This window comes from Cetorhinus maximus, chromosome 31, assembly GCF_964194155.1.
Source record: "Cetorhinus maximus chromosome 31, sCetMax3.hap1.1, whole genome shotgun sequence".
NCBI classification, from domain to species: domain Eukaryota; kingdom Metazoa; phylum Chordata; class Chondrichthyes; order Lamniformes; family Cetorhinidae; genus Cetorhinus; species Cetorhinus maximus.
The window spans coordinates 17,078,805-17,103,237 of NC_135909.1; the positions used below are offsets into that span (position 1 = coordinate 17,078,805).

The 24,433-nt window shown below is 45.0% G+C and overlaps 2 protein-coding genes, 1 long non-coding RNA gene and 1 other non-coding gene across 4 annotated transcripts in view; 1 reads left to right on the forward strand and 3 right to left on the reverse strand.

Annotated features, from left to right (window-relative positions):
• LOC144670355 (uncharacterized) overlaps positions 1-24,433 on the reverse strand; it is an 85,217-nt gene that overhangs the window by 58,132 nt on the left and 2,652 nt on the right. The window lies entirely within an intron of this gene.
• Positions 4,056-4,127, reverse strand: trnam-cau (transfer RNA methionine (anticodon CAU)). The gene has a single exon. It is a non-coding gene; the product is annotated as a tRNA-Met (tRNA).
• LOC144670233 (histone H1.5-like) lies at positions 11,507-12,160 on the forward strand. Its single transcript, XM_078532719.1, has one exon. It carries the CDS (start codon positions 11,507-11,509, stop codon positions 12,158-12,160), a length of 654 nt encoding a protein of 217 aa, XP_078388845.1.
• Positions 18,510-18,887, reverse strand: LOC144670340 (histone H2B 7-like). The gene has a single exon (XM_078532817.1). The coding sequence runs from the start codon at positions 18,885-18,887 to the stop codon at positions 18,510-18,512; it is 378 nt and encodes a 125-aa protein (XP_078388943.1).

Genomic DNA, 24,433 nt, shown 5'->3' on the forward strand with positions numbered 1-24,433 from the left:
GTTTCTGTCACTGTATCAGAACGTGGAATTCATTCTGTATCTGTCAGTCTCGGTTACTGTATCGGGCCATGGAAAGAACTCCTTTCAGGCTCTGCTACTTCAAGAAAGTTAATTCCACACTCATCATCTGCCAATCTGTGTTACTGTATATGAGTGAGATATTAACTTTCAGTCTCTGTTATGTGAGTGAAGAATTAAATTGCTATCATTAAGTCTCTGGTATTGACTGTGGGTGTGGAATTCATACCTTACATGTCAAACTCTGTTGCTGTACAAGAATGCAGAATTAATTCTGTACCTGTCAGTATCAATTATGCTGTGAGTGTTGTATTCACTCTCTGCCAGTCTCAGTTACTGTGAGTAAGTGTGAAATTAAATTTCTGACAGCCTTGGTTGCTGTGCGTGAATGTGGAATAGTCTTCCTGTCAATGTCTGTTACTGAATCTGAGTGTGAAATTAACTCTCTGTTAGAGTCAGTTACTGTAAGTGTGTTTGAATAAAAAGTCTAATAATTTGCATTACTGAATGTGTGTGAAATTAATTTTCTGTCCGTCTCTGTTACTGCGAGTGTGGCAGAGTAGACAGGAAGACTTTTTATCCCATTGCTGTAAAGGTGGAGGGACAATGGGCACAGATTTAAGGTAACTGGCAAAATAAGCAATGGCAACATGAGGAAAAACCTTCTCATGCAGTGACCGGATAGGAGAAGTGCCTGAAAATGTAGTAGAGGCAGGTTCAATCAAGGAATTCATGAGAGAATTGGTTTATTATCCAAAAAGGAAAAATATGCAGGGCTATGTGGAAAAGGCGGTGAAGTGGCAAGAGATGATTTGCTCCTTCAGAAGGCCAGCATAGACATAATGGGCAGAATGGCCTCCGTCTGTGTTGTAATCATTCTATGATTCGATTAATTAACTCTCCGTCAATCTCTCTTACAGTATATGAGTGTGGGTGGAATTAACACCATCTGTCACTCTCTGCTGTTACATGTGAATGTGAAATATACTTCCTGTCAGTCTCTGTTACTGTCCAAGAAACAGTAAATGACCTTTTATCAGAAATGCATGGGCCCTACTGTTCTCAAAAGTGCTCGCGGTTAAACCCACCGCCTTATCCTCTCTCTACTCTCCAGTTCTAAATCAGCCAACAAGAACATACCTTCAAAGTAAGCGAGGAACGGCTTCCACATCCAACATCCACTCTGATTCAAAAGTGTTCTTCATTTGTCAATTTGTGTTTCTGACCTTGGTTTTGTGAGCAACACCTGCAGCAATTCACTGACAACATCATGTGGATAGTGGCAATCTGAAATAAAGAGAGAAAATGCTGGAAATACACAGCACATCAGACAGCAAATGTGGAGAAAGAAAAGGAGTTCACGTTTTGGGTTACTGACAATCAACCTGCAATAAAACACTTAGTAACATCTGCCCATGGTGACTGCAGTTCCCACAATTCCCTACATCCCAGAAATGGCTCTATCAAACGCACTGACTTCCCTGGCATTGAGAGTGTGCATGCTCCCCAAGGCCGGCCCCGGGTCATTCTGAGGTCGAACCTATCGGCCCATTCACCAATATGCTTATGTCCTTTTGAAGTTTAACACTATCCTTCTCACAGTTCACAATACCTCCAAGTTCCATGTCATCCACAAATTTTGAAATGGTGCCCCATACACGAAGAAGTAGGTCAATAATATATATCAGGAAGAGCAGGGTCCTCACACCGACCCCTGCGGAACTCCGCTATAAACTTTCCTCCGGTCTGAAAAACAACCATTCACCACTACCCTCTGTTTCCTGTCACTCAGCCAATCCCATATCCATGTTGCTCTGTCCCTTTTATTCCATGAGCTGTAACTTTGTTGACAAGTCTGTTGTGTGAGACTTTATCAAATGCCTTTTCGAAATCCATGTAAAGCACATGAACAGCATCACCCTCCCCAACCCTCTCTGTTACCGCATCAAAGACTCGGTGCAAACGGGAGAAGAAACCGAGAAGCGGCGGCTGGGATGGTGCACATCGACTTCATGGTGAAGTCCCCGGGGTCCCTCGCTGCACGTCCGCGGACACAGCGGCTCTGATTCGGGCTCTGAGAGCCGCTGAGAGTCGGTGTTACGAAAACTGAACTCGACCACGCTCAGCTTCCAGGAACTGTTACCGCGCATGCTCGGGGTAGACAGGATTTCCGGTGGACATGGGTGAGCCTGCGCAGTGCGGCCCTTTTGGGAGAGATAGGCCGTTTTATGTCACCCAGAGCATTCTGGGAATCCTTTACCGCCATTTCATTTTAAACAGCGACATGGGAGGAAACGTTTGTGTTAATCGTTTCTGTCGAAGCTCTATGGAAGCAGATCAGTTCCACTCCCCTTCTCCTTTACATTAGCCTTAAAATATTTTCCCTTCGGTATTTACTCGTTTCACTTTTGAAAGTTTATTTTGATCAGGCCCGCACCACCATTTCGGGCAGAGGATTTAAAACTGCAACAACTCTCTTCCTTACAAAGAAATGACAAGAGATGATCCATTCAATGTGGGAGATGGCAGGCAGGATAGTCAGGACAAGGGAAGCCTATCTGGGAGAGAGGGAAGTGATTAGAGCAGAGCTCATGAAATGAAACAGAAATGCTTGAGTGCCCTGTCAATCACAGAGAGGAGAGATAACCAGTTAGAAATAAGGAAGGTAAATTAGCAGTGTTGGTATGGAATATAAACTGTCCTCACCAAAACACTCATTCCAGCTGAAACAGTGATTTATGTGTACTTTCTTCAATTTAGCACCCCGCATTCACTGCTCACAATGGTGGTCTGATCTATGTTAGGCAGTTTCAGTGATTTCTTTGATGAACATCTGCTCGGTCAGCAACTATGACTCTGAGTTTCCGATCGCCTGTGATTTTAAGTTTCCATCTTGTCCTCACACTGACCTTTCTGTCCTCGGCACACTGCAGTGTTCTAATGAATCTCAATGTAAGCTCAAGGAACCCTGTCTCATCTTTAAATTGAGCACTTTAAAACCTTCCAGACTCAACACTGAGTACAAAAATTTGAGAATGTAATCTCAATCCCTATTGTGTATCTTTTCCATTGGATATTTTGGTTGAATTCACATTTTTCTCTTGTTTTTGCATTTGGTTGGCAGCTGTTCATCATGCCATCATTCACACCTCCTTTAGACACATCTTTGGTTTTGCTACTTTCCCATTTACCTGAACCTTGCACCATCAACTCTTTTGTCATTTAACCTCTCCTGCCGTCCACCCTGATTTGGAAACCACAAGAGAAAAATGTTATATTAGATTTCGTAATAAATAAAGAGAGATAATTAATTCATATTCTGAAGTAAATGAGCATCTGGCAATGAGTGACCACAATATGTTAGAGGCAGAGAACAGTCACAGAAATGTTACAATTTTAACCTTAAGTAAGGTCGGTAAGGGCGGAATGAGCAGGATGCTGAATACATTAAATCCTGAACAGCTACTAACAGGATAAAGGAAACAATCAGAGGCTCTCAAAGGTGTTTTCAGTACAAAAGGTATCTGATGCAAGGCCCACGGAAGGAAACTTCACTATCCCAGTTTTAAACCAGTAATTAAGATTGAACGCTTATATCTACCCAAATATTGATTAACTGCCTTTAACATGATACTGTCTTCACTATGATGATTCTGTCGTCCTTGATGGTACATGTCGCAGTGAATGAAGCTGTTGTCCAAATTAGAATGATGAATGACTGCACGTTGTCATATAGGACGGACAGACTGCATGTAATAAATGTCAATTTCACTATATTTTTCCATCTCAGAAGTTTCCTATTCAGGTAAAGATGGAGTGATAGTGAACGGGAGAAGAACATTCAGAATGTGCCAGTTTTTCGCGAGATATGAGCTGGTCTGGGCTGGTGTGTGTTTGCAGTAATTGCAGCTTGTGTGAATAAAAGCAATTTGAGATATTTGTTGCGGACTGAAGCGTTTACAGGAAGCGAGATGCCAAACTACAAATCAGATAAGTTTGTGGGTCGCAGCAAACGTTTATTTTAGTGGGTATATAAGTAGCAGAGGATGGTTTCGATCCATCGACCTCTGGGTTATGGGCCCAGCACGCTTCCGCTGCGCCACTCTGCTGCATATTATTACTAGTTAATGAATATCAGTTTTGTGTATTAGGGAGCTATATAGTAACTTGCTTTGTGCTTTTGAGCGAGAGAACATGTGTTGGGAGGATCACGTTGGCTGCACAATTCCACTGCGTACCACCAGAAACAGACAAAGAAACACACACAGAAAGGCAGCTAGAGACTGTCAGGATACACAAGATGACAGAGAAAGATGCCGAGCAAATTAGCAAGACACTGAGGTGGAGAAACTAATCATTTCTGTAAACTGTTCCCAGCTGCACAGGGATGTCCCCTGTTTGTAATAATGACTCCTGTTGTGTAACTGTGCACCCTGTTGTGTAACTGTGCACCCTGTTGTGTAACTGCGCTCCCTGTTGTGTAACTGTGCACCCTGTTGTGTAACGGTGATCTCTGTTGTGGACCTGTACCCTCTTTTTTGTAACTGTCCACTCTGTTTTGTGCATGCGCACCCTGTTGTATAACAGTGCTCTCTCTGCTGTGTAACTGTGTTATTTGTTGCGGGACTCTGTTCTCTGTTGTTCAACTGTGCTCTCTGTTGTTCCACTGTTCCCTCTGTTGTGTAACTGTGCTCGCTGTTTATCTGTGACCTCTGTTGTCTAACTTTGCCTTCTGTTGTTTAACTGTGCCCTCTGTTGTATAACTTTGCCTTCTGTTGTATAACTGCCCTCTGTTGGAGAACTGTGCCCTCTGTTGTTTAACTGTGCCCTCTGTTGTATAACTGTGCTCTCATGTAACTGTGCTGTCTATTGTGTTACTCCGCCCTCTATTGCGTAACTGCGTCCTATGTTGTTTCACTGCGCTCTCTGTTGTGTAATTGTGTTATCTGTCGTGTAACTATGCTCTCTGCTGTGATGCTGTGCTTTCTGTTGTGTAGCTGTGCCATCTGTTTAATTGTGCCCTCTGTCGTCGAACTGTGCCCTTTGTTGTTTAACTGTGCTCTCTGTTGTGGAACTGCATTCACGATTATGTAATTGTGTACTCTGTTGTATAACTGTGCCCTTTGTTGTCTAACTCTGCACCCTGTTGTGTAACTGTGTTCTCCGTTGTGTGACTGTGCCCTCTGTTGTGTAACTGTGCTCTCGTTGTGTAACTGTGCTTTCTGCTGTTGAGAGATCTTCACCGTTGTGTAACGTGCTTCCCTGTCATGCAAACGTGTTCCCAGCTGCGTAAACATATTTTCCGTTGTTTCAAAATGCTCCCTGTTCTGTAAAGATGTTCTCTGTTGCTCAATTATGGTGTTTTCTATTGGACAATTATTTACTTTCAGGGGCCTTAATTTTCCCTGCCATGTTAATGTGTTCCATGTTGTGTTCAGATGTTCCCTCTTCTTGTGTGAAAATCTGGTGAATTCACAACTGGACTACAGTCGTCAATTCTCCGCTGTAACTGTTACCTTCTAGTGATGAATGTGATTGTGTGATACATCCTGAGAAATCTGTTATTGGACTTGAGCGAGATTTGTTCTGTATGTGTCAATCACAGATAGTGTTTGTGAGTGTAGGATTCATTGTGCATCTCAGTCTCTGGAACAATTTGTGAGAGCAGGTTCCTTCTTTATGGGTCAATGCCTGGTACTATATGTGAGGGTGAGATTAATTCTGTATCCGGCAGTGGTACTGAATGTGAATGTGGGAATCATTCTGTGTCTATGAGACACCATTACTGCCAGGGGAAGTGGGGTTAATTCTGTACCTGAATGTCTCCGTTATTCTTACTATTTTTCAGACCTTCGGGATAGAGGATGATTTGCTACCACTCTCTCTCTCTCTCTCTCTCTCTGAACAGAGTCAGTATCTGATTGCACGACAGTGCTGCAGCACCCAGCTACTGCACAGCAAGGACTTGGAACATTTTACAACAATTTCCTGCCATCCAGAAACAATCCACTTCTCCATGGATGGGACTGAGTGACAGAGCAGGGAGTTCTGTACAGTTAAAATTACTACTTCCCACTCGCGGGATCCACTTATGTTTTTATTTGTTCACGGGCTGTAGGAGCCGCTGACAAGGCCAGAATCTGTTGCCTCGCTCTAATTACCCTTCAGATCAGGCTCTGCTTGAGTTGCTGCTTTTAATTTTCTGTTTTTTCGTATCGACTATTAATGGAAACAAATGCGTTGGTCGATTTTGTATTTGCTACATCACCTCTCTTTGAATTATTATAAATACCTTTTTCTTCCTACAGGCAAAAGTTTGATAGCAGCAGAATCGAAATAGTGATTCCGTGACAAAAGGAGAAGTGCAGCCAGCTCTTTCTCACACAGTAAGTACAGTATCACTCACAGAGAGCAGAGACATCAGTTCCACAAGCACCAACAACACATTAAGATAAAAGCAAAATAGTGCAGATGCTGGAAATCTGAAAGAAAAATAGAAAATGCTGGAAAAACTCAGCAGGTGTAACCGCATCTATGGAGAGAAAGACTTTAAGAGTCATACAGACATGAAAGGTAAACTCTGTCTTTCTCTCCACAGATGCTGTTAGACCTCCTGAGTTTTCCAGAATTTTCTGTTTTTGTTAGAACTAAGTTAGTCCGGCAGTGAGCCCAAGTCTCCGGAATGTATATTCGTTCAAAAGGAGCAGGAGATTGCGTGAACCAGATGGGTTTTTATCAACGTGACTTTCAAGATTTTTTATAATAATTATGTATCACCCGCAGTTGTGGTGGGATTTGATCCCTCGCCTCCATAACATTATCCTGAGGGGGTCCTGCTGTTTCTTGACACGGTAGGTGTGGAGAGGATGCTTCCTCTTGGAGGAGAATCTAGAACTCGTAGTCACTGTTTAAAAATAAGGGGTCGTCCATTTAAGACAGAGATGAGGAGATTTTTTTTTCTGACTGAGGGTCTTGAGTCTTTGGAACTCTCTTCCTCAAAAGAGGGTGGAAGCGGATTCTCTGAATACTTTAAAAGCAGGGGTAGACTCTTGAAAGCACGTGGGTGAGAGGTTATCGAGGGTAGACAGGAATGTGGAGTTGAGGTTACAATCAGATCAACCATGACCTTACTGATTGGCAGAGAAAACTCGAGGGGCCGAGTGGCCTATTCTTGCTCTTTATTCCTTCTGTTCTTATGTTCATTAACCTGGAACTCTAGATTCCTGCTACGCCACCATCTCCAAGAATAAAACTGCCACCGAAACCAAACAGCCGCCGTTCAAAAAGTCCCCGTCCTATTTCTCAACTTGTGCCTGCAATAGCTGCTCTTTGTCTAACTCCCCACATCCTGACTGTCCGGCTCTGTTCCCACTCCTCACTGTCCAATATCAACAAACCTGGGGTGTGGGAACTCAACCAGGAATATTCACTGCTGCTTTGTGGGGAGAAAGCAGCAATGATTTTCAATAACAGCTTCTTGCCATTTTGTCTCCCTCCTCCCAGGAGGCTGCTGTTTGTTCCATTCCCCCAGGATCGGGGTCTCTCCATTGGCGGCTCTTCCTGTCCCAGGTGGAGCTGGGGGAGAGCAGCGCGCATGCGCTCTTCCGCTCCCACCCATTGAGCTCTGGTTGGTCGGAATGACGCATGCGCAGAATTTTACAACATTCCGTGAACAATTCTGCTTTGAAACTGTTAGGGGGAAGGAAGTAAATGAGAATTTATGGTAAGGGAGAATTCATTGTAAGGGAATGAATTACTTAAATTAGAATCTATAGGCAGGCCAGCGCAAATCAGTAAATCAATAATTAAACAGTTAAACCAGGTGAATCTTATACACTCTCAAACTTTGTACACCCTCAGGGTTTGCAATCACCAGCAAGGTCCTGGGAGTTAAACTGGAGTCAGAGGATGGCAATAACATATTTTAAGAGTGTTCTTCAACCGATAGGGGAAGGACAGGTGGTCCCAGTTTATATAGGAAGGCAGGTCTCTGCCTGGGTGAAAGTAGGGTCACCTTTGTACCAGAGACCTGTCTGTTTAATGTAAACCTACATGTTGACAAGATCGGAATCTGGAGGATGTTCTTGTACGTGGCCAATACTGTTTAAATATGGTGAACACTTGTAGTTTAGCAGAGTAAAGTCTCGAGCTGCATTGAGGTGATGCCCTCAATCTCGGTTGCTTCAAGGAGAGCAGCTTCGGATTCCACAAACAAATCTTGAAGCTGTCATCCCTCATGCCTGGAACTATTCTAGTAAACCTCCTTTGCACCCTCTCAAAGACTCTCACATCCTTCCAAAAATGTGGCGACGAGAAATGGACGCAATAGTCTAGTTGCAGCCTAACCAGAGCTTTATAAATGTTAAACATAACGTTCCCGCTTGTATGCTCAGTAACTCTGTTGATGAAACCATGGATCCCATCTGCTTTCCTAACTACTCCTTCAAAATCTCCTGTCACCTTCAAAGATATAAAGACTCTTGGTCCCACTGACCTTGCACAATTTTTAGAACTGGACCATTATCTTTATACTGCTTCATTTCTGTTAAAACACAGCATTATTCCTGTGTGTGGGATTAATAATGTGTCTCAGTTACAATATCATTAAGATCTGAGACTGCAGCTTCTGCCTCTTCATGAGAATCTTTCTGGACAAGGATTTCTGCAACTGTCTGTGTCTCACCGCCCTCACTCAGTCTGTCTCTGTCTATCCCTCCACCCCCTCTCTCTTGAACTCCAAATGAAGATGCGATACTGTTGTTTAGTGGCTGAGTGCGCACAGTCTATCTTCAAATCACAGAATCACAGTCGGCCCACAGAGTCTGCACCGACACGTCAGAAACACCTGACCTACCCACCTAATCCCATTTACCAGCACTTGGCCAATAGCCTTGAATGTTATGACGTGCCAAGTGCTCATCCAGGTACTTTTAAAGGATGTGAGGTAACCCGCCTCCACCACACTCCCAGGCAGTGCATTCCAGACCGTCACCGCCCTTTGGGTAAAAAAGTTTTTCCTCTCATCCCCCCTAAACCTCCTGCCCCTCACCTTGAACTTATGCCCCCTGTCCATGCCCCTGATAATCTTGTACACCTCGATCAGTTCGCCACTCAGTCTTCTCTGCTCCAACGAAAGCAACCAAGTCTATCCAACCTCTCTTCATAACTTAAATGTTTCAACCCAGGCAACATCCTGGTGAATCACCTCTGCACCTCCTCCAGTGCACTCACATCCTTCTTATAATGTGGCCACCAGAACTGCACACAGTACTCCAGCTGTGGCCTCACCAAGGTTCTATACAACTCCAACATGGCCTCCCTACTTTTGTAATCTATGCCTCGATTGATAAAGGCAAGTGTTCCATATGCCTCTTTCACGACCCCACTAATATGCCCCTCCACCTTCAGAGATCTATGGACACACAGACCAAGGTCCCTTTGTTCCTCAGAACTTCCTAGTGCCATGTCGCTCATTGAACACATCCTTGTCAAATTACAACTTCACTTTGTATCACCTCACATTTTTCAGTTATTAAAAATATGGGTCAGAGCCCCTGCTATCTCCTCCCTTGCCTCCCTTAGCAGTCAGGGAAACAAATCATCCGGACCTGGAGATTTGTCCAATTTTAAGCCTGCCAACAGCTCCAATACCTTGTCAATCCCTATATCAATATGCTTAAGAACATCGCAGTCTCTCTCCCCGAGTTTGGTACCTTCATCCTCAATCTCTTGGGTGAAGACGGATGTGAAGTATTCATTCAACACTCGAGCGATGTCCTCTGGCTCCACCCATAGATTGGTCGCTTATGGGTCCTACTATTTTCCTGGTTATCCTCATCCCATTGATATACTTATTGAATGACTTGGGATTTTCCCTACTTTTACTAGCCAGAGCTTTCTCATATCCCCTCTTTGCTCTCCTAATTGCTTTCTTAAGCTCCACCCTGCACTTTCTGTACTCCACTAATGCCTCTGCTGATTTGCTTCCCTTGCACCTGCTAAAAGCCTCTATTTTCCTTCTCATCGGAACCTGAATATCTCTGGTCATCCATGGTTCTCTGGGCTTGTAACTCCTTCCTATTACCCTAGAGGGAACATTTCCTTTATGAACATCCCCCACTGTTCCTCTGTAGATTTTCCCACTAGTAACTGTTCCCAGTCTACCTTGGCCAGATCATGCCTTATTTTACTAAAAGCGACTTTCCCCCAATCCAAAACATTTCTTTGCAACATGTCGACTTCTTTGTCCATAACAAACTTAAACTGTACCATGTTGTGGTCGCTATCACTAAAATGCTCGCCCACCACCACCTCAGCCACCTGTCCAGCTTCATTCACCAGAATTAGGTCCCGCAATGCACCGTCCCTTATTGGACCCTCTACATATTGACCTAGAAAGTTCTCCTGTACACATTTCAAGAAATCCACTGCATCCAAACCCTTAACACTATGTCTATCCCAATTAGTTTTGGCAAAGTTGAAACCACCTTATATAATCCCCCTATTTTTATTGTTTTTACCCACCTCCACAAATTGTGCACATACCGGCTCCTCAATTTCCCACTGACTATCTGGGGGTCTATAATAAACACCTAACAATGTGGCTGCCCCTTTTTTATTCCTAAACTCTACCCACAAAGCTTCATTCGATGCCCCCTCCAATGATCAAAAGTAAATTTGCCTGTGAACAAGATAATAATTTAAACCAGTTACGGGTTAACTCAGGCACAGCTGTGATTGGCTGCAGCCTCCTGAATCTGGGGAACAGACACTGTGAGCAGCTCCGGTCTCAGAGGGTTTAACAGTTACTGAGCTGGGAAAAAACAACTAATCCCCGAGAATCCACAACACAGGCCGAGAGGAGAGGAAAGCCTGTCCTGGGAGCTGTAAATCTGAGACACAGTTTGTCCTGTCAATGTGTAGATGTGAACATTGTATCAGCGAGAGTGTGTTAAAGGGGCGGGCGGGTTAGACTAATGTCACTGTGTTTGTGTATCCGGCCTCAGCGCCAGATTTCCGAGTCCTTCTTGTATAAAATCACAAGATTTCCCTGTCATAGGATCGCGCTGCGCCCCTGCTCAGCCCTGAAGAGAGAATTTAAGGCAAAGTTTTCGTTAATTTCAAGATTTCAGTGGAAACACAGAGAAGAAGTCAGCGCTCGGCTGAGAGGGCGCGATCAAAGCAGCAAAGAAACGGGTTTAAATCGAAATTGCTGCATTTAATTCGGATGGACCTTTCTCGACAACAAAGATTCGGATTTTGTTAACAGAAGGAAGCGAGTGTGGGAATCTGAAATGTCCAATTTGAAGTGGAATTGGGGAGTTTATGAGGAGAGAGAAACACAGAGAGGCTGGAGGAGCCGGGAGCTGACAGCAGGTTGTCTCTGCCCCGTCCGCTCTCTGTGTTTAAGTTGCTCTGAGCCGCCACCACTGCTTTCATTTCTGATCCAGTTCTGACTGTCAGAGAGATTTTCCACACAGTCTCGAATATGACTGATACTGCAGCCGCCGAAACGGCTCCTCCAGCCGCTGCCGCTCAAGTCAAACCTCCCAAGAAGAAGAAGGCGGCTTCCCGATCGAAGGCAGCCGCTCCCAAGTTAGGCGAACAGATCCTCAAGATTGTGGCGGGTTGCAGCGATCGCAAGGGGATGTCCCTGGCCGCGATAAAGAAAGCTTTGTCTGGCAGCGGTGTCGATGTGGGGAAGCTCGGCTCCCAGATCAGGCTCAGTATCAGGAGGAAGGTGGAGAGCGGCTCCCTGGTGCAGGTAAAGGGACAGGGCGCCTCCGGCTCCTTCAAAATCCCTAAGAAGGAATCCCAGGGGAAAGTGGGAAAGAAGGAGAAGAAACCAACAGCCAAGAAATCTCTAGTGAAGAAACCAGCGGCTAAGAAGGTGAAAACAAAGAAACCAGCAGCTAAGAAATCTCCAGCCAAGAAATCCCCAGCGAAGAAAGCAACAGTCAAGAAAACAAGCAGCAAGAAGGCGGCAACTCCAAAAAAGGCGGTGAAGAAAGCAGCGCTGAAGAAAAAATCTCCCGCCAAGAAGGTGACGGGCGGAAAGGCTTTAAAAAAAGTGGATAAATCGAAGGCCAAGCCCAAAGTGAAAGCAGCAAAGGCTAAGAAAGCAGCGTCAGGAAAGAAGTGAAACCAGCCGAGCAAATTGTAAACCTCTGAACACAAAGGCTCTTCTCAGAGCCGCCCACGTCTCTCAGGAAAGAGCTGATCCCCGAATTAAATGTCCCTGTCCCGGCGCTGGGAGCAGGTTTCACACAGAAATGATTTATATTAAATTGAAAATTCCCGCTATCTCACTGACATGCACTATACCCAGCCCCTCTCTCACTCTGCAATAAAACAGAGCGGTGTCCGTGCCCCATTGTAACTGGGGATTTGTTCAGCTGCTCTGTCAGATTCTGCTCGTTTCCTTTTCACAGATTCAGGGTGAGAGTGTGTAAGACAGTTACCCGGGCGCAGAAACCCCGCGTTACAACTCGAAGCCTAACACATGAGTTTGTGTAATTTAGCTGGAGTGAGGTGTCGGTAAACTGCTCAACCCGCCTGGAGGGGAGGTGTGTGGGGATTGAGCAGAAGCTGGGAGTGAAGGGGAAACAGGCGGATTTGACAGGGTATAGTGTATGTACTTGGGCTGGAATATTACAGAATTTTATTTGTAAAGCTCTGCATTTAAAAGCTGCGGGTTTCTAGAACCGTTGAACATGAAGCCCCAGTATATAAGTTTTGTGCCGAGCGCTGTGTTAACTTCCATTGTCGACAATCTAAAAACAAATGTCGGTTCGAACAGGCAGGAGGCGGAGATGGATTATCAAAGACATTCCTCTGTTCTGTCTGTCACTCAGTCTCCTCCCCGCCCCGCCTCTCACTCTTTGTAACTTTCTCAGTCAGGTCCGGGCGGGCGGTATAAAAGAGGAACGGAACCAGCTCATCTCTCATTTTCAGCAGAGATCTGAGTGAAGAATTATCATGTCTGGCAGAGGGAAAGGAGGCAAAGGACTGGGGAAAGGCGGAGCAAAGCGGCACCGCAAAGTGCTTCGTGATAATATCCAGGGTATCACCAAACCAGCAATCCGCCGCCTGGCTCGCCGTGGCGGTGTCAAGCGGATCTCGGGTTTGATCTATGAGGAGACTCGCGGGGTGCTGAAGGTTTTCCTGGAGAATGTGATCAGGGATGCGGTCACCTACACTGAACACGCCAAGCGCAAGACGGTCACTGCCATGGATGTGGTGTACGCTCTGAAACGCCAGGGCCGCACTCTCTATGGTTTCGGCGGCTGAACAACTCGACCCTTTCTACCAAACACACAACAAAGGCTCTTTTAAGAGCCACCCAAAACGCCACATTAAGAGCACTGACCTGGGAACGGGAGAGAGAAATTTAAAGATGAATCAAACACATCCTCTTTCAGTCATTAGTTCATTTATTAAGCTTGTTGATGTCTTAAGTGGGGAGTGGAGCGGTGTATTACCTCCTTAGACCCCACTCTCCCACTCCGGTATAGTGGAAAAATGACTCACCCCATTTGCTCTTAAACATCATGAACTGTATGTGTTTTATTTCTGTCACGGTACAACAGATATTTATGTGTGAGAACCGGAACTGTCGGCCATCACGTTGATTTCGCCCATCAATAGCTTTCTACCCGCCTGTTATAAACAGATCAGGTAAAGAATCCGAATAGAAAGCAGGTTGTAAGGCATGTCGGGCCATTTCATACTAGTGTCTTGTGAAGCGAAGCTAGTACTTTTAACAAAAGTGCTGGAAAAACTCAGCAGGTCTGGCAGCATCTGTGTGGGGACAGAGTTACCGTTTCGAATGGGCATGACGCTTCTTCAGAGCCAGAATGAAATGAGCTCACACAGTGAGCAGCCCTTTCACAGACTCTGTGAGTGGCTCTGAAAAGAGCCTTTGGGTTATTAGATTAAAGAATGTCCGCTTCACTTGGTCTTCGAGCCCGCAGCGGCGCTGGTTTTCTTGGGCAGCAGCACGGCCTGGATATTAGGCAGCACCCCGCCCTGAGCGATGGTCACCCCTCCCAGCAGCTTGTTGAGCTCCTCGTCATTGCGGACGGCCAGCTGCAGGTGTCTGGGGATGATGCGGGTCTTCTTGTTGTCCCGGGCCGCGTTACCGGCCAGCTCGAGGATTTCAGCCGTCAGATACTCGAGCACAGCAGCCAGATAGACCGGGGCTCCGGCACCCACACGCTCAGCATAGTTGCCCTTTCTCAGGAGCCTGTGAACACGGCCCACCGGGAACTGCAGTCCAGCCCGGGAGGAGCGAGACTTGGCCTTGGAGCGAGCTTTACCGCCGGTCTTTCCTCTTCCAGACATTTCCACAATCTCACAAACACTTTCACAGAGAATGAGGAAATCCTCTCACATTCGTTTCTCTTATAGCTTCGGGAGGAATGGTGCTGCGGGCATTGCTGATTGGTCACTTTGTGCTGCGTCTCATAATATTGTTCATATCACCAATCAGATATCTACTGAACTCACCAATCCGGAGACTCCACGGAGTGAGGGCGGAAAATACCGGCGCCAAATTATCAGATTCCAACCGTTTTTTTTCAAATGTTAAAAGCCCGCCAAACGGAAGGCAACAAAATACAATTGAAAATTGTACTAAAAGGCAATGATTACTTCATTTTTAAAGTGCAGAAATGCAAGAATCTCTCTTTCACAAATGTACAGTTTATCTTTATCTGTCCGTTTCTGATTTTCGGTCTGTGTTTATCTGTATCTGAAAACAAACCGAAAATAACGGCGCCAAATTTACAGAATCCAAACTTTTTTTCATTCAACATCGAAAAGACCGCCGATATATTTATAAAACAAGAAATAGATTTCATATTGAAAGGCACATTAATATTTGACTCGGTCTGACGGCAAAGTTGTAAAAATATCCCGTCCCTAATGGGAATATTTCACATTTTATCCCGAGTTCCAGATTCGATTTTGGAATCCGGGATCCATTCGGGGTTAATTTCGATTCTTTCTTAACACACAACAAAGGCTCTTTTCAGAGCCACCCACCGCCTCACAGAGAGAGCAGAGACCTGGGAACGGGAGCTGGGATGGGCTGTGATCGGGAATGTTAGTGCCTGATTTGTTCTGACGGGGAATGTACTGAGAATCTCAGTTTGCTCGTAGTTTATTTACCCGGATGTCACATTCTGCACTGACACTGAAAAGTCTCTCCACTGATTCATGTTTAAGAAAGGTTTTGTTCTGAATGAATTAAGAGTCGGATAGTAAAGACTCTATTATTACCAATAATAAAGTATTAGTAATCCGTCGGTTCCTCTGACATCAGCCGTTTAATCCGTCAGTGGAGTTGAGGTTACAATCAGATCAGCCATGATCTCACTGAATGGCGGAGCAGACTCGAAGGGCTGAGTGGCCTCCTCCTGCTCTTTATCCCAATATTCGCACGTATGTTCGTCATGACTCAGACCGGGAATAGGGGGAGATTCCAGTCGCTCCCTTTCCCCGCTCTTTATCGGCATGAACAGCACAAAATGAGGACAATGGGAAGGGGTCTGATGCCTCCAGCGCCGTTTCTATTTTATTACCCATTCCAGCCCCAGGAGCGAGCGGATGTTTTTATGGTTGGTTGTGCTGTAGGGAGCAATGGACATTCAGCACTGAATTTGCACAGTTCAAACAACAGACTGGTGTTTCTGTCCAAAAATGAGCAGATTCACCTGGATGATGCCGGGTTTAAAAATTGCCGGGTCAGGTTGAGTGAACTGGAATTTCATTGGGATTGGGAAATAGTGAGTGAGAGTGAAAAATGGTATTTTTAATTTTACAAAAAGGGAAGAACGAAGTCTATTGTCGAAACGGGAAACGGCTGCAAAAAAGGCGGAATTTTTGAAACGGGCAATTAAAAACAACTCGACCAATGGGGACCTGAGTTACCAGGGATTAGTTCATTGGTTAGATTTTGGATAAAAGTCCCTGGGCGTAAGGCTGCAGCCAATTACTGTTCGGGGCGGTTCCTCACAGAGTTTAAAAAGGCGGATTGTAGAGCAGACTGTATTAATAGATCTTGCATCTCAGATTGTGGTGAATCTGTTCAGAAAATGGCCAGGACCAAGCAGACAGCGCGCAAATCGACCGGAGGGAAAGCTCCCCGCAAACAGCTGGCTACCAAAGCGGCCCGGAAGAGCGCTCCAGCCACGGGCGGAGTGAAGAAGCCTCATCGCTACAGACCCGGCACAGTGGCTCTGAGGGAGATCCGTCGCTACCAGAAATCCACCGAACTGCTCATCCGCAAACTGCCCTTCCAGCGCCTGGTGCGAGAGATCGCTCAGGATTTCAAGACAGACCTGCGCTTCCAGAGCTCGGCCGTCATGGCCCTACAGGAGGCCAGCGAGGCTTACCTGGTGGGGCTCTTTGAGGACACCAACCTGTGCGCCATCCACGCCAAGCGAGTCACCATCATGCCCAAAGACATCCAGCTGGCCCGCCGCATCCGCGGGGAACGCGCCTAAAACCCGGCTTCAGCACCAAGTACAACAACGGCTCTTTTAAGAGCCACTAAATCGACAGATGAAAGAGCTGCGATCTCCTGTTAACCATTCCAGCACTTACCTCGCTCGATGATAATTGATTCTCTCTTGCACCAGTTCCTTTGTTTTGTGGACATCGCTCTTGTAGAATTGCGAGTTACCGACGATGCCGTTGTCAATTGTAGCGCAGATTAGAACTTCTGAATGGATCTGGGATTCTTTTTCATTGAATTGCGGCATTTAAAGTGCTGCATAAATAAATCCCGTGCGCAGGGTGAGGTACGATTTGGAAGTTAATACCCATTGTCATTATAAGGCAACACTTTGTATATGAAGCGAGTGTCCGAGAGTAACCTTCCAGTGCTCGGATATAGTTGATAGTTGTTATTAGTCACAGTTACACAGCAAAGAAACAGGCCGCTCGTGTTCGTGCCGGACTGACAATCCTTAATTAATCCTTGCCTCTCCAAGTGGAAATTAATTCTGTCCCTCAGAAACTTTTTCAAAAGATTCCCTACCACTGATGTTAGATTCACTGGCCTATAGTTCTCTGGTTTTTCCCTGCCACCCTTCTTGAATAATGGTGCCCATTTACTGTCCTCCAGTCCTTTCACCTCTCCTGTGGTCAGAGAAGATTTGAAAATTAATATCAGGGTCCTTGCAATCTCCTCCCTTGCCCCCCGCAGCAGCCTGGGATGCATCTCATCTGCCCTAATAGGATGCTATTGCACTAGAGAGGTCATAACATTATACAGCACAGAAACAGGCCCGTCTGCCCATCCTATCCCTGCCGGCCATCTAATCCTTTTCTCCGGCACTTGGCCCGTAGCCCTGTATGCTCTGGTGTTTCGAGTGCTTATCTAAATACTTATCAAACGCAGTGAGAGTTCCTGCTTCGCCATTATATAGTGGTGCACAGTCAGTTACAAATTCGGAATGCAGCGGACAGATGATAGGTCACCCTTTCACTGAACCTGTAAGTGGCTCTGAAAAGAGCCTTTGTGTTATTAGATCCACGGAGTGAGGGCGGAAAATACCGGCGCCAAATGATCAAATTCCAACTGTTCTTTTTTTCAAATGCCTAAAGCCCGCCAAAATGTAATGCAACGAACAAAGGAGAGTATCGCTGTCTCTTTCCCTAGTCTAGTTTGTCATTATCAGTCTGAGTTCATCTGTATCTAAAACAAGTTGAAAATAACGGCGCCAAGATTATAGAATCCAAGCAATAGTTTTTATTCGACATCGAAAACTCCGCCGATATATTTATAAAACAAGAAATCTATTTCATAAAGAGAAAAACAATCTTTAGTAGCTAACTCGGTCTGAGGACAAAGTTTTTAAAATATCCGTCCCTGATGGGAATATTTCACATTTTATCCCAAGTTCCAGATTCGCTTTAAAATCCAAGGGTCCATTTGCGGTTAATTTCGGTCCTATTTGAAATCCGCTAACTAGCGGCCTTAAAGCCTCTCCACATCGTTCTACAAACGGACGGTATATTGTAGATATGCGTGAGCCAAAAGTGAACATTGTTTGTGTAAATTTGCCAGCGTTGAGACTGAAGGTTCCTACACATCTGAGGCAGATAGGAAATGAACTGATCGATTATTGAGACCAAACTTGACCAGAACTGGAAACTGATGCATTTGCGCTCTATTCTCTCTCTCTCCAAAGCCAGGGAAAGGGGCCGAATATGAACGCGTCTGAGAACAAAGCGCAGAGGGTCAGCGGGCAGTCATTAATTAATGGAGAATTATAAACAAGACCCAATGACCGACCAGGCGATAAATCTACATTACCTAGAATATCTGTACTGAAGGCTGATTAAAATAACAGTTCGAAACTTATCATAATCGATACATAACAAATTAAAAAATAGAGATGATATAGCTTTTTCGGAGAGATTGTGGGTGGCTCTTAAAAGAGCCGTTGTGTTTCGAGTGTTCTTCAGTCCATTGTGGGGTTTTACTTGGAGTTGGTGTACTTGGTCACCGCCTTTGTCCCTTCCGACACGGCGTGCTTGGCCAGTTCCCCGGGCAGCAGCAGGCGCACGGCGGTCTGGATCTCCCGGGAGCTGATGGTGCTGCGCTTGTTGTAATGGGCCAGGCGGGAAGACTCACCCGCGATTCGCTCGAAAATATCGTTCACGAACGAGTTCATGATGCTCATGGCCTTGGAGGAGATGCCGGTGTCGGGGTGAACCTGCTTCATCACTTTGTAGATGTAGATGGAGTAACTTTCTTTCCTGGATCTTTTCCTCTTCTTGTCGCCCTTCGCGGGCAACTTTTTCTGCGCTTTCTTGGCGCCCTTCTTGGAAACCTGCGCTTTCTTCTCATCAACCATGATCACAATCAGCTTCAGACACAGAATAACTCAAAGCGCGGTCGAAACTCGCATTTTATAGACAAAACCCGAGACTTATGCTAATGAAGGATGGGTGAATGTCGTGTTCCCGATTGGCTATTTCACAATGAGGTCAATTCGTGATGTTTTGCATGTTTCTGATTAGTGAGTTTAAAAACACAATCACATTTATTGGTCCTTCAATCCACAAACTCTCTCAGCAGTCAAACCTTCCTTTCCCGTTGCCCGCCCCATCCGCCCTTATCCCAGACTTCCTCATTCCCTCTGCCGCACCAGCACATTCTCTATACTGGGAATACCACATCACTCTATAATCCTGCTGATGCTGTTCATACATTTTCCCTTCCTCACCAGGACCAACTGCTCTTCTTTATTTCCGCCCATCAGCAGGACAGAGCAATCCCGAATATTAGGGGTCAGAAATGGGTTCATGCGGCCTTTGCTGTGCATGTGAGGGGGAAATAAGTTTGATAAGCAGCAGCCACAAGCCCCACATGTGACATTGATATCGCGGCAATAACAGCATTCAATATTTCTGGCTAAAAACTATTCAGGAAAGCCCAGTCACCAAAAAAAAAAACAGCACGGAAGGTGAAGAGGGGATTGCATTGATCAAATAAACTATTATAATGCTGGAGAGGGATGATGTCACTGAGGGGGATCAAACACAGAATCTATTTGGTTATATTTAGAGAACAAAGCAAGAGCTAGTCCACAACAGAATCCAAACATTCTGTTAAAAATAACTTCTCTGTAGGCTACGCGATTGTGGGATTCATTCTGTGACTATCATTATGTGCTTTTTCAGTGCGGATTATAATCCCTATCTCTCGGTTTATGGTCAGTGATATTGAGATTTAATTCATAACTTGTAATCTCTTAAAAATGTTTGTCTATTTTCCTCTATATTATCCGGTTTTCAAGTGAGTGTTGCATTTTCAATGTGCCTGTCAGTCCCGGGATATTGTTCCCCATTTCATTCAGCACACGCTGTTTTTATTTAAAATTATTTTTATAATTATTTTTCTCTCTGTACTTCTCTAGTCTTTGGTATGCCTGTGTGCTATTTCTCTGCACATGTTAATGTCTGCCATGTGAATGGGTTTTTAATCTGTCAATGCCAATCGTTGGTATAAGTGTATGGCATTTTCCCATCCCTGTCATTTTATTATTTGGAGTGTGTGTCTACAACTGTTTCTGAAGGCCTCAGTTAGTTGTTTTGGTCTGACCCCTATCGAGACTGATAAACTTTGAAGTATATTTGAATTCCCAGTGAACATCTCAAAGGATCACACAATAGGGTTTCACAATTTAAGACCTGTACTTTAACAGACTGAAATCAACATTGATTAAATGTCACTTAGTCAGTAATTAATACACAGTGATACAGTGATACAGAAACGATGCCCTTCCCACTTAACTTCCTAATGTGACTGAAAATCAAATGCCAGTGTATGGTCTGTACTCAATACCTGAAAAGCTCCACTAGTGATCAATGGACTATCTGTCAGTTCTCGATATTTTAATTTGGATTTTAATCTATACAAGACATTTTCTTGTTTAATATAATATTATTCCCTAACCCTCTGTTTCTGGCATCAAGGATGTTTTAAAAACTCTGTAGCTCTCAGCCTTTGGTATGTCTGTGTGGCTTTACACTGGATATATTACTTACTGCAATGCAAGTGTTGTTTTTGCTCTGTATATGTCAGTGTGTGAAAGATCTTGGTTGTACTCTGTACCTGTCAGAATTTATGAAGTGTGGCAGTGTGTTTTCATCCACTCCTGTCAAGCTACTGTATGCAGCTGCATTATTTTGCTTTGTTTTGAGCAGTTTCTGATAACTGAAATTATAATCGTATCTGTCCTCGCCACTTTCCGGCTCATTGAGTTTTATTTTGCTCTGGACCTGTCAGTTTCTGGTATGTGAGAGCTGGATAATACTGTACTGACTGTCACTGGTATGTCAATATGTGTTTTTCCCTGGCTCTCTCAGTTTCTGTCACGTTTGTGTTGGTTTTAATTTGTAACAGGGAGTTTCTGATAAATGAGTGTGAGTTCGGATCTGTACCTGCCCGTTTCTGGTGTGTCATGTGTCCTTGGTTTTCACTCTGTGCCTGCTCAACACTGTTATGAGAACCTGGGCTTTATTGCACATTTCACTTTCAGATGAATGATTGTGAATGATAATCTGTACCACTTTTTTTTTTTGTTAAAATATACTTTATTCATAAAATATCTTCAATCACATTCCAAACCATTTCAAAAACAACATTACAAGGGTACAATCCAGGTTAAACTTTTACAAAATGTATCACCAGGTGCATCAGTACAAACAATGTTACAATCATTTACAGCCTTTCATTTTGATCTGTACAGCCCGAGGGGCTCTAAACAGTTCCCAGTCTCTCGGTGCGCTGTGGTAGAAAGGTCTTAGACAGCGACCCTTCCCCATTGCGCCTTTGCGGCAGCTGCCCCAAGCTTTAGTGCGTCCCTCAGCACGTAGTCCTGGACTTTGGATTGTGCCAGTCCGCAACAATCGGTCGGGGACAACTCTTTGTGCTGGAAGACCAACAAGTTTCGGGCAGACCAAAGCGCGTCTTTCACCGAGTTGATGATCCTCCAGCTGCAGTTGATGTTTGTCTCGGTGTGTGTCCCTGGGAACAGCCCGTAGAGCACAGAGTCCTGTGTCACAGAACTGCTCGGGATGAACCTCGACAGCAACCACTGCATCTCTCTCCAGACTTTCTTTGCAAAGGCACAATCCACAAGGAGGTGAACAACGGTCTCTTCCCCACCACAGCCACCTCGAGGGCAACGTGCAGAGGGGGTGAGACTCCTGGCGTGTAGGAAGGATCTGACGGGGAGGGCCTTTCTCACCACCAGCCAAGCTACGTCTTGGTGCTTGTTGGAAAGTTCTGGCGATGAGGCATTCTGCCAAATGACTTTGACAGTCTGCTCGGGGAACCATCCCACAGGGTCCACCCTCTCCTTTTCCCTCAGGGCCTCTAGGACGTTACGTGCTGACCACTGCCTGATGGACTTGTGGTCAAAGGTGTTTTTCTGCATAAATTTTTCCACCAGGGACAGGTGGTACGGCACGGTCCAACTACTTGGAGCGTTCCGCGGCAGCGTGGCCAGACCCATCCTTCGCAACACCGGGGACAGGTAGAACCTCAGCACGTAGTGACACTTGGTGTTTGTGTACTGAGGGTCTACGCACCGCTTGATGCAGCCACACACAAAGGTGGCCATCAGTATGAGGGCGATGTTGGGCACGTTTTTTCCCCCTTTATCTAGAGGCTTGTACATCGCGTCCCTGCGGACACGATCCATTTTCGACCTCCAGATAAAGCGGAAGATGGCTCGAGTGATCGCCATCGCGCAGGAGTCTGGAATGGGCCAGACCTGCGCCACGTACAGCAACAGCGAGAGTACCTCACACCTGATGACCAGGTTCTTACCCGCAATGGAGAGGGAGCGTCGCTCCCACATGCCCAGTTTCCTTTTCACCATAGCCACTCGCTCCTTCCAGTTTCTAACGCATGCCCCGGTCCCTCCGAACCATATCCCCAGCACCTTCAGGCCGTCAGCCCTGACAGTGAAGGGGACAAAGGATCGGTCAGCCCAGTTCCCAAAGAACATGGCCTCGCTCTTCCCACGATTTACCTTGGCTCCCGAGGCCAGTTCGAACTGGTCGCAGATGTGCATCAGTCTGCGCACCGACAGCGGATCCGAGCAGAAGACGGCGACGTCGTCCATGTACAGGGAGGCTTTTACCTGAGTGCCTCCACTGCCTGGGATCGTCACTCCTCTTATGCCCGGATCCTTCCTGATGGACTCGGCAAAGGGTTCTATGCAACACACGAAAAGGACAGGCGAGAGAGGACAGCCCTGCCTGACTCCAGATTTCATCGGAAAGCTATCTGTTTCCCACCCATTGATTGAGACTGCGCTACTGATGTTAGTGTAGAGCAGTTGGATCCAATTTCGAATCTGTACCACTTAGTTTGCTATAGGTACAATGACTATTTACTTTTTGCCAATTTCTGTTAGGTGAGTGCTTCATTTCCTCTGTCCCTGTCACTTACTGCTGCACTAAATGGAGGTTTTGCTTTTGATCTATCAATTGCTGATATGTGAATGTGGGTTTTCCTTTGTACTTGGCAATTTCTGACATGGAAGAGGGGCTTAACTCTGCATCAGTTAATTTCTGGCATGTGGATTTGGGATCACTGTTAACCTGTCAGAGACTGATAAATTTGCACTTTACATGTTAGTTTGTAATAGGTGGATCTGGATTCTGCTGAGTACCTGTCAGGTACAGCTATTTAAGTATACGTTTCACTCTGCACATGTCAGCTTATAGTCTGGAAGAAAGATCATTCTTCTATACCTTTTATATTCTGGAAAGTTTATTTAGCGTCATTCTGTATCTATCAGTTTATTTTTGGTTTCACTCTGTACCTGCCTGTTTCTGACTTAATTCTGTATCAGTCAGTTTTACAATACAAAGATGTATTATTCTCTACCTGTTTTTGGCCCCAATAATGATAATAGATTGTGGGTTTTAATCCCTATTTTCCTGTCTCTGGGTTGTGGATGTAAATGTAAATATTACTTGGTACTTGATTTGTGAAAGTGTGTTTTTTTAATTTTCCCTGCCTGTTCCTCACATTTGAATGTGGATCTTACCATGTACCTCTCAGTTATTGGTTTGTGAGTAAGGGTAATTATACTTTATCTTTAATCTATGACAAGTAAGTTTGCTGTTTTTTTCTGTCAGTCTGATCATCATTCAGTGATAGTTAGTTTATGATAAATATGTACAAGATACATTTTATAACCAGTTACAATATTACGGTGGCTTCAAAAGCAGATCAGAGCCTGTCTGCAGCTAGTGGTTGGCCTCCTAGTCCCCCAAAGACTTTCCATGACCTAAAAACCACAAGTCAGATCAGAGATGGAATAGTCTGCACTGGCTTGGATAAGTGCACCTCTAACAACACGAAAGAATCTTGAAAACATCCATAAAGCTGTGGATTTGACTTTCACACCATTCACCAGCTTAAGGATTTACTCCCTCAACCACTGGTGAACAGTGTGTACCATCTATGAGACACAGTGCAACAACTTGGTAAAGTAGAGTGCAAGGACTCAGGCTGTAACTCTCAATCCATTGTGCAGAATGAGATTAATGCTGTGTGTCTCAGTCTTGGGTGCTTTATATGAAAGAAATTTGAATTGTGTATTTGGCTGTCTATGGTCATTGTGAATGTGTGAGATGAATTGTGCACCTGTCAGAATAGAACATGATTTTGTGATTCATGGACTATGTCAGTCTCCACTACTGTATGTTAATATGGGGCCAATTCTGCCTCTGCCAGTGTCTGGAAGTGAATGTGAGTTTGACCTTGGTTCTGCAGTCATCAGTCTCTGATTCATACTGTTTATATCAGTCTCTGGTGCTGCCTCTGTATGTTGTTTTTCTTTTGCACCTGTCAGTCTGTGGTGCTGTGTAGGAC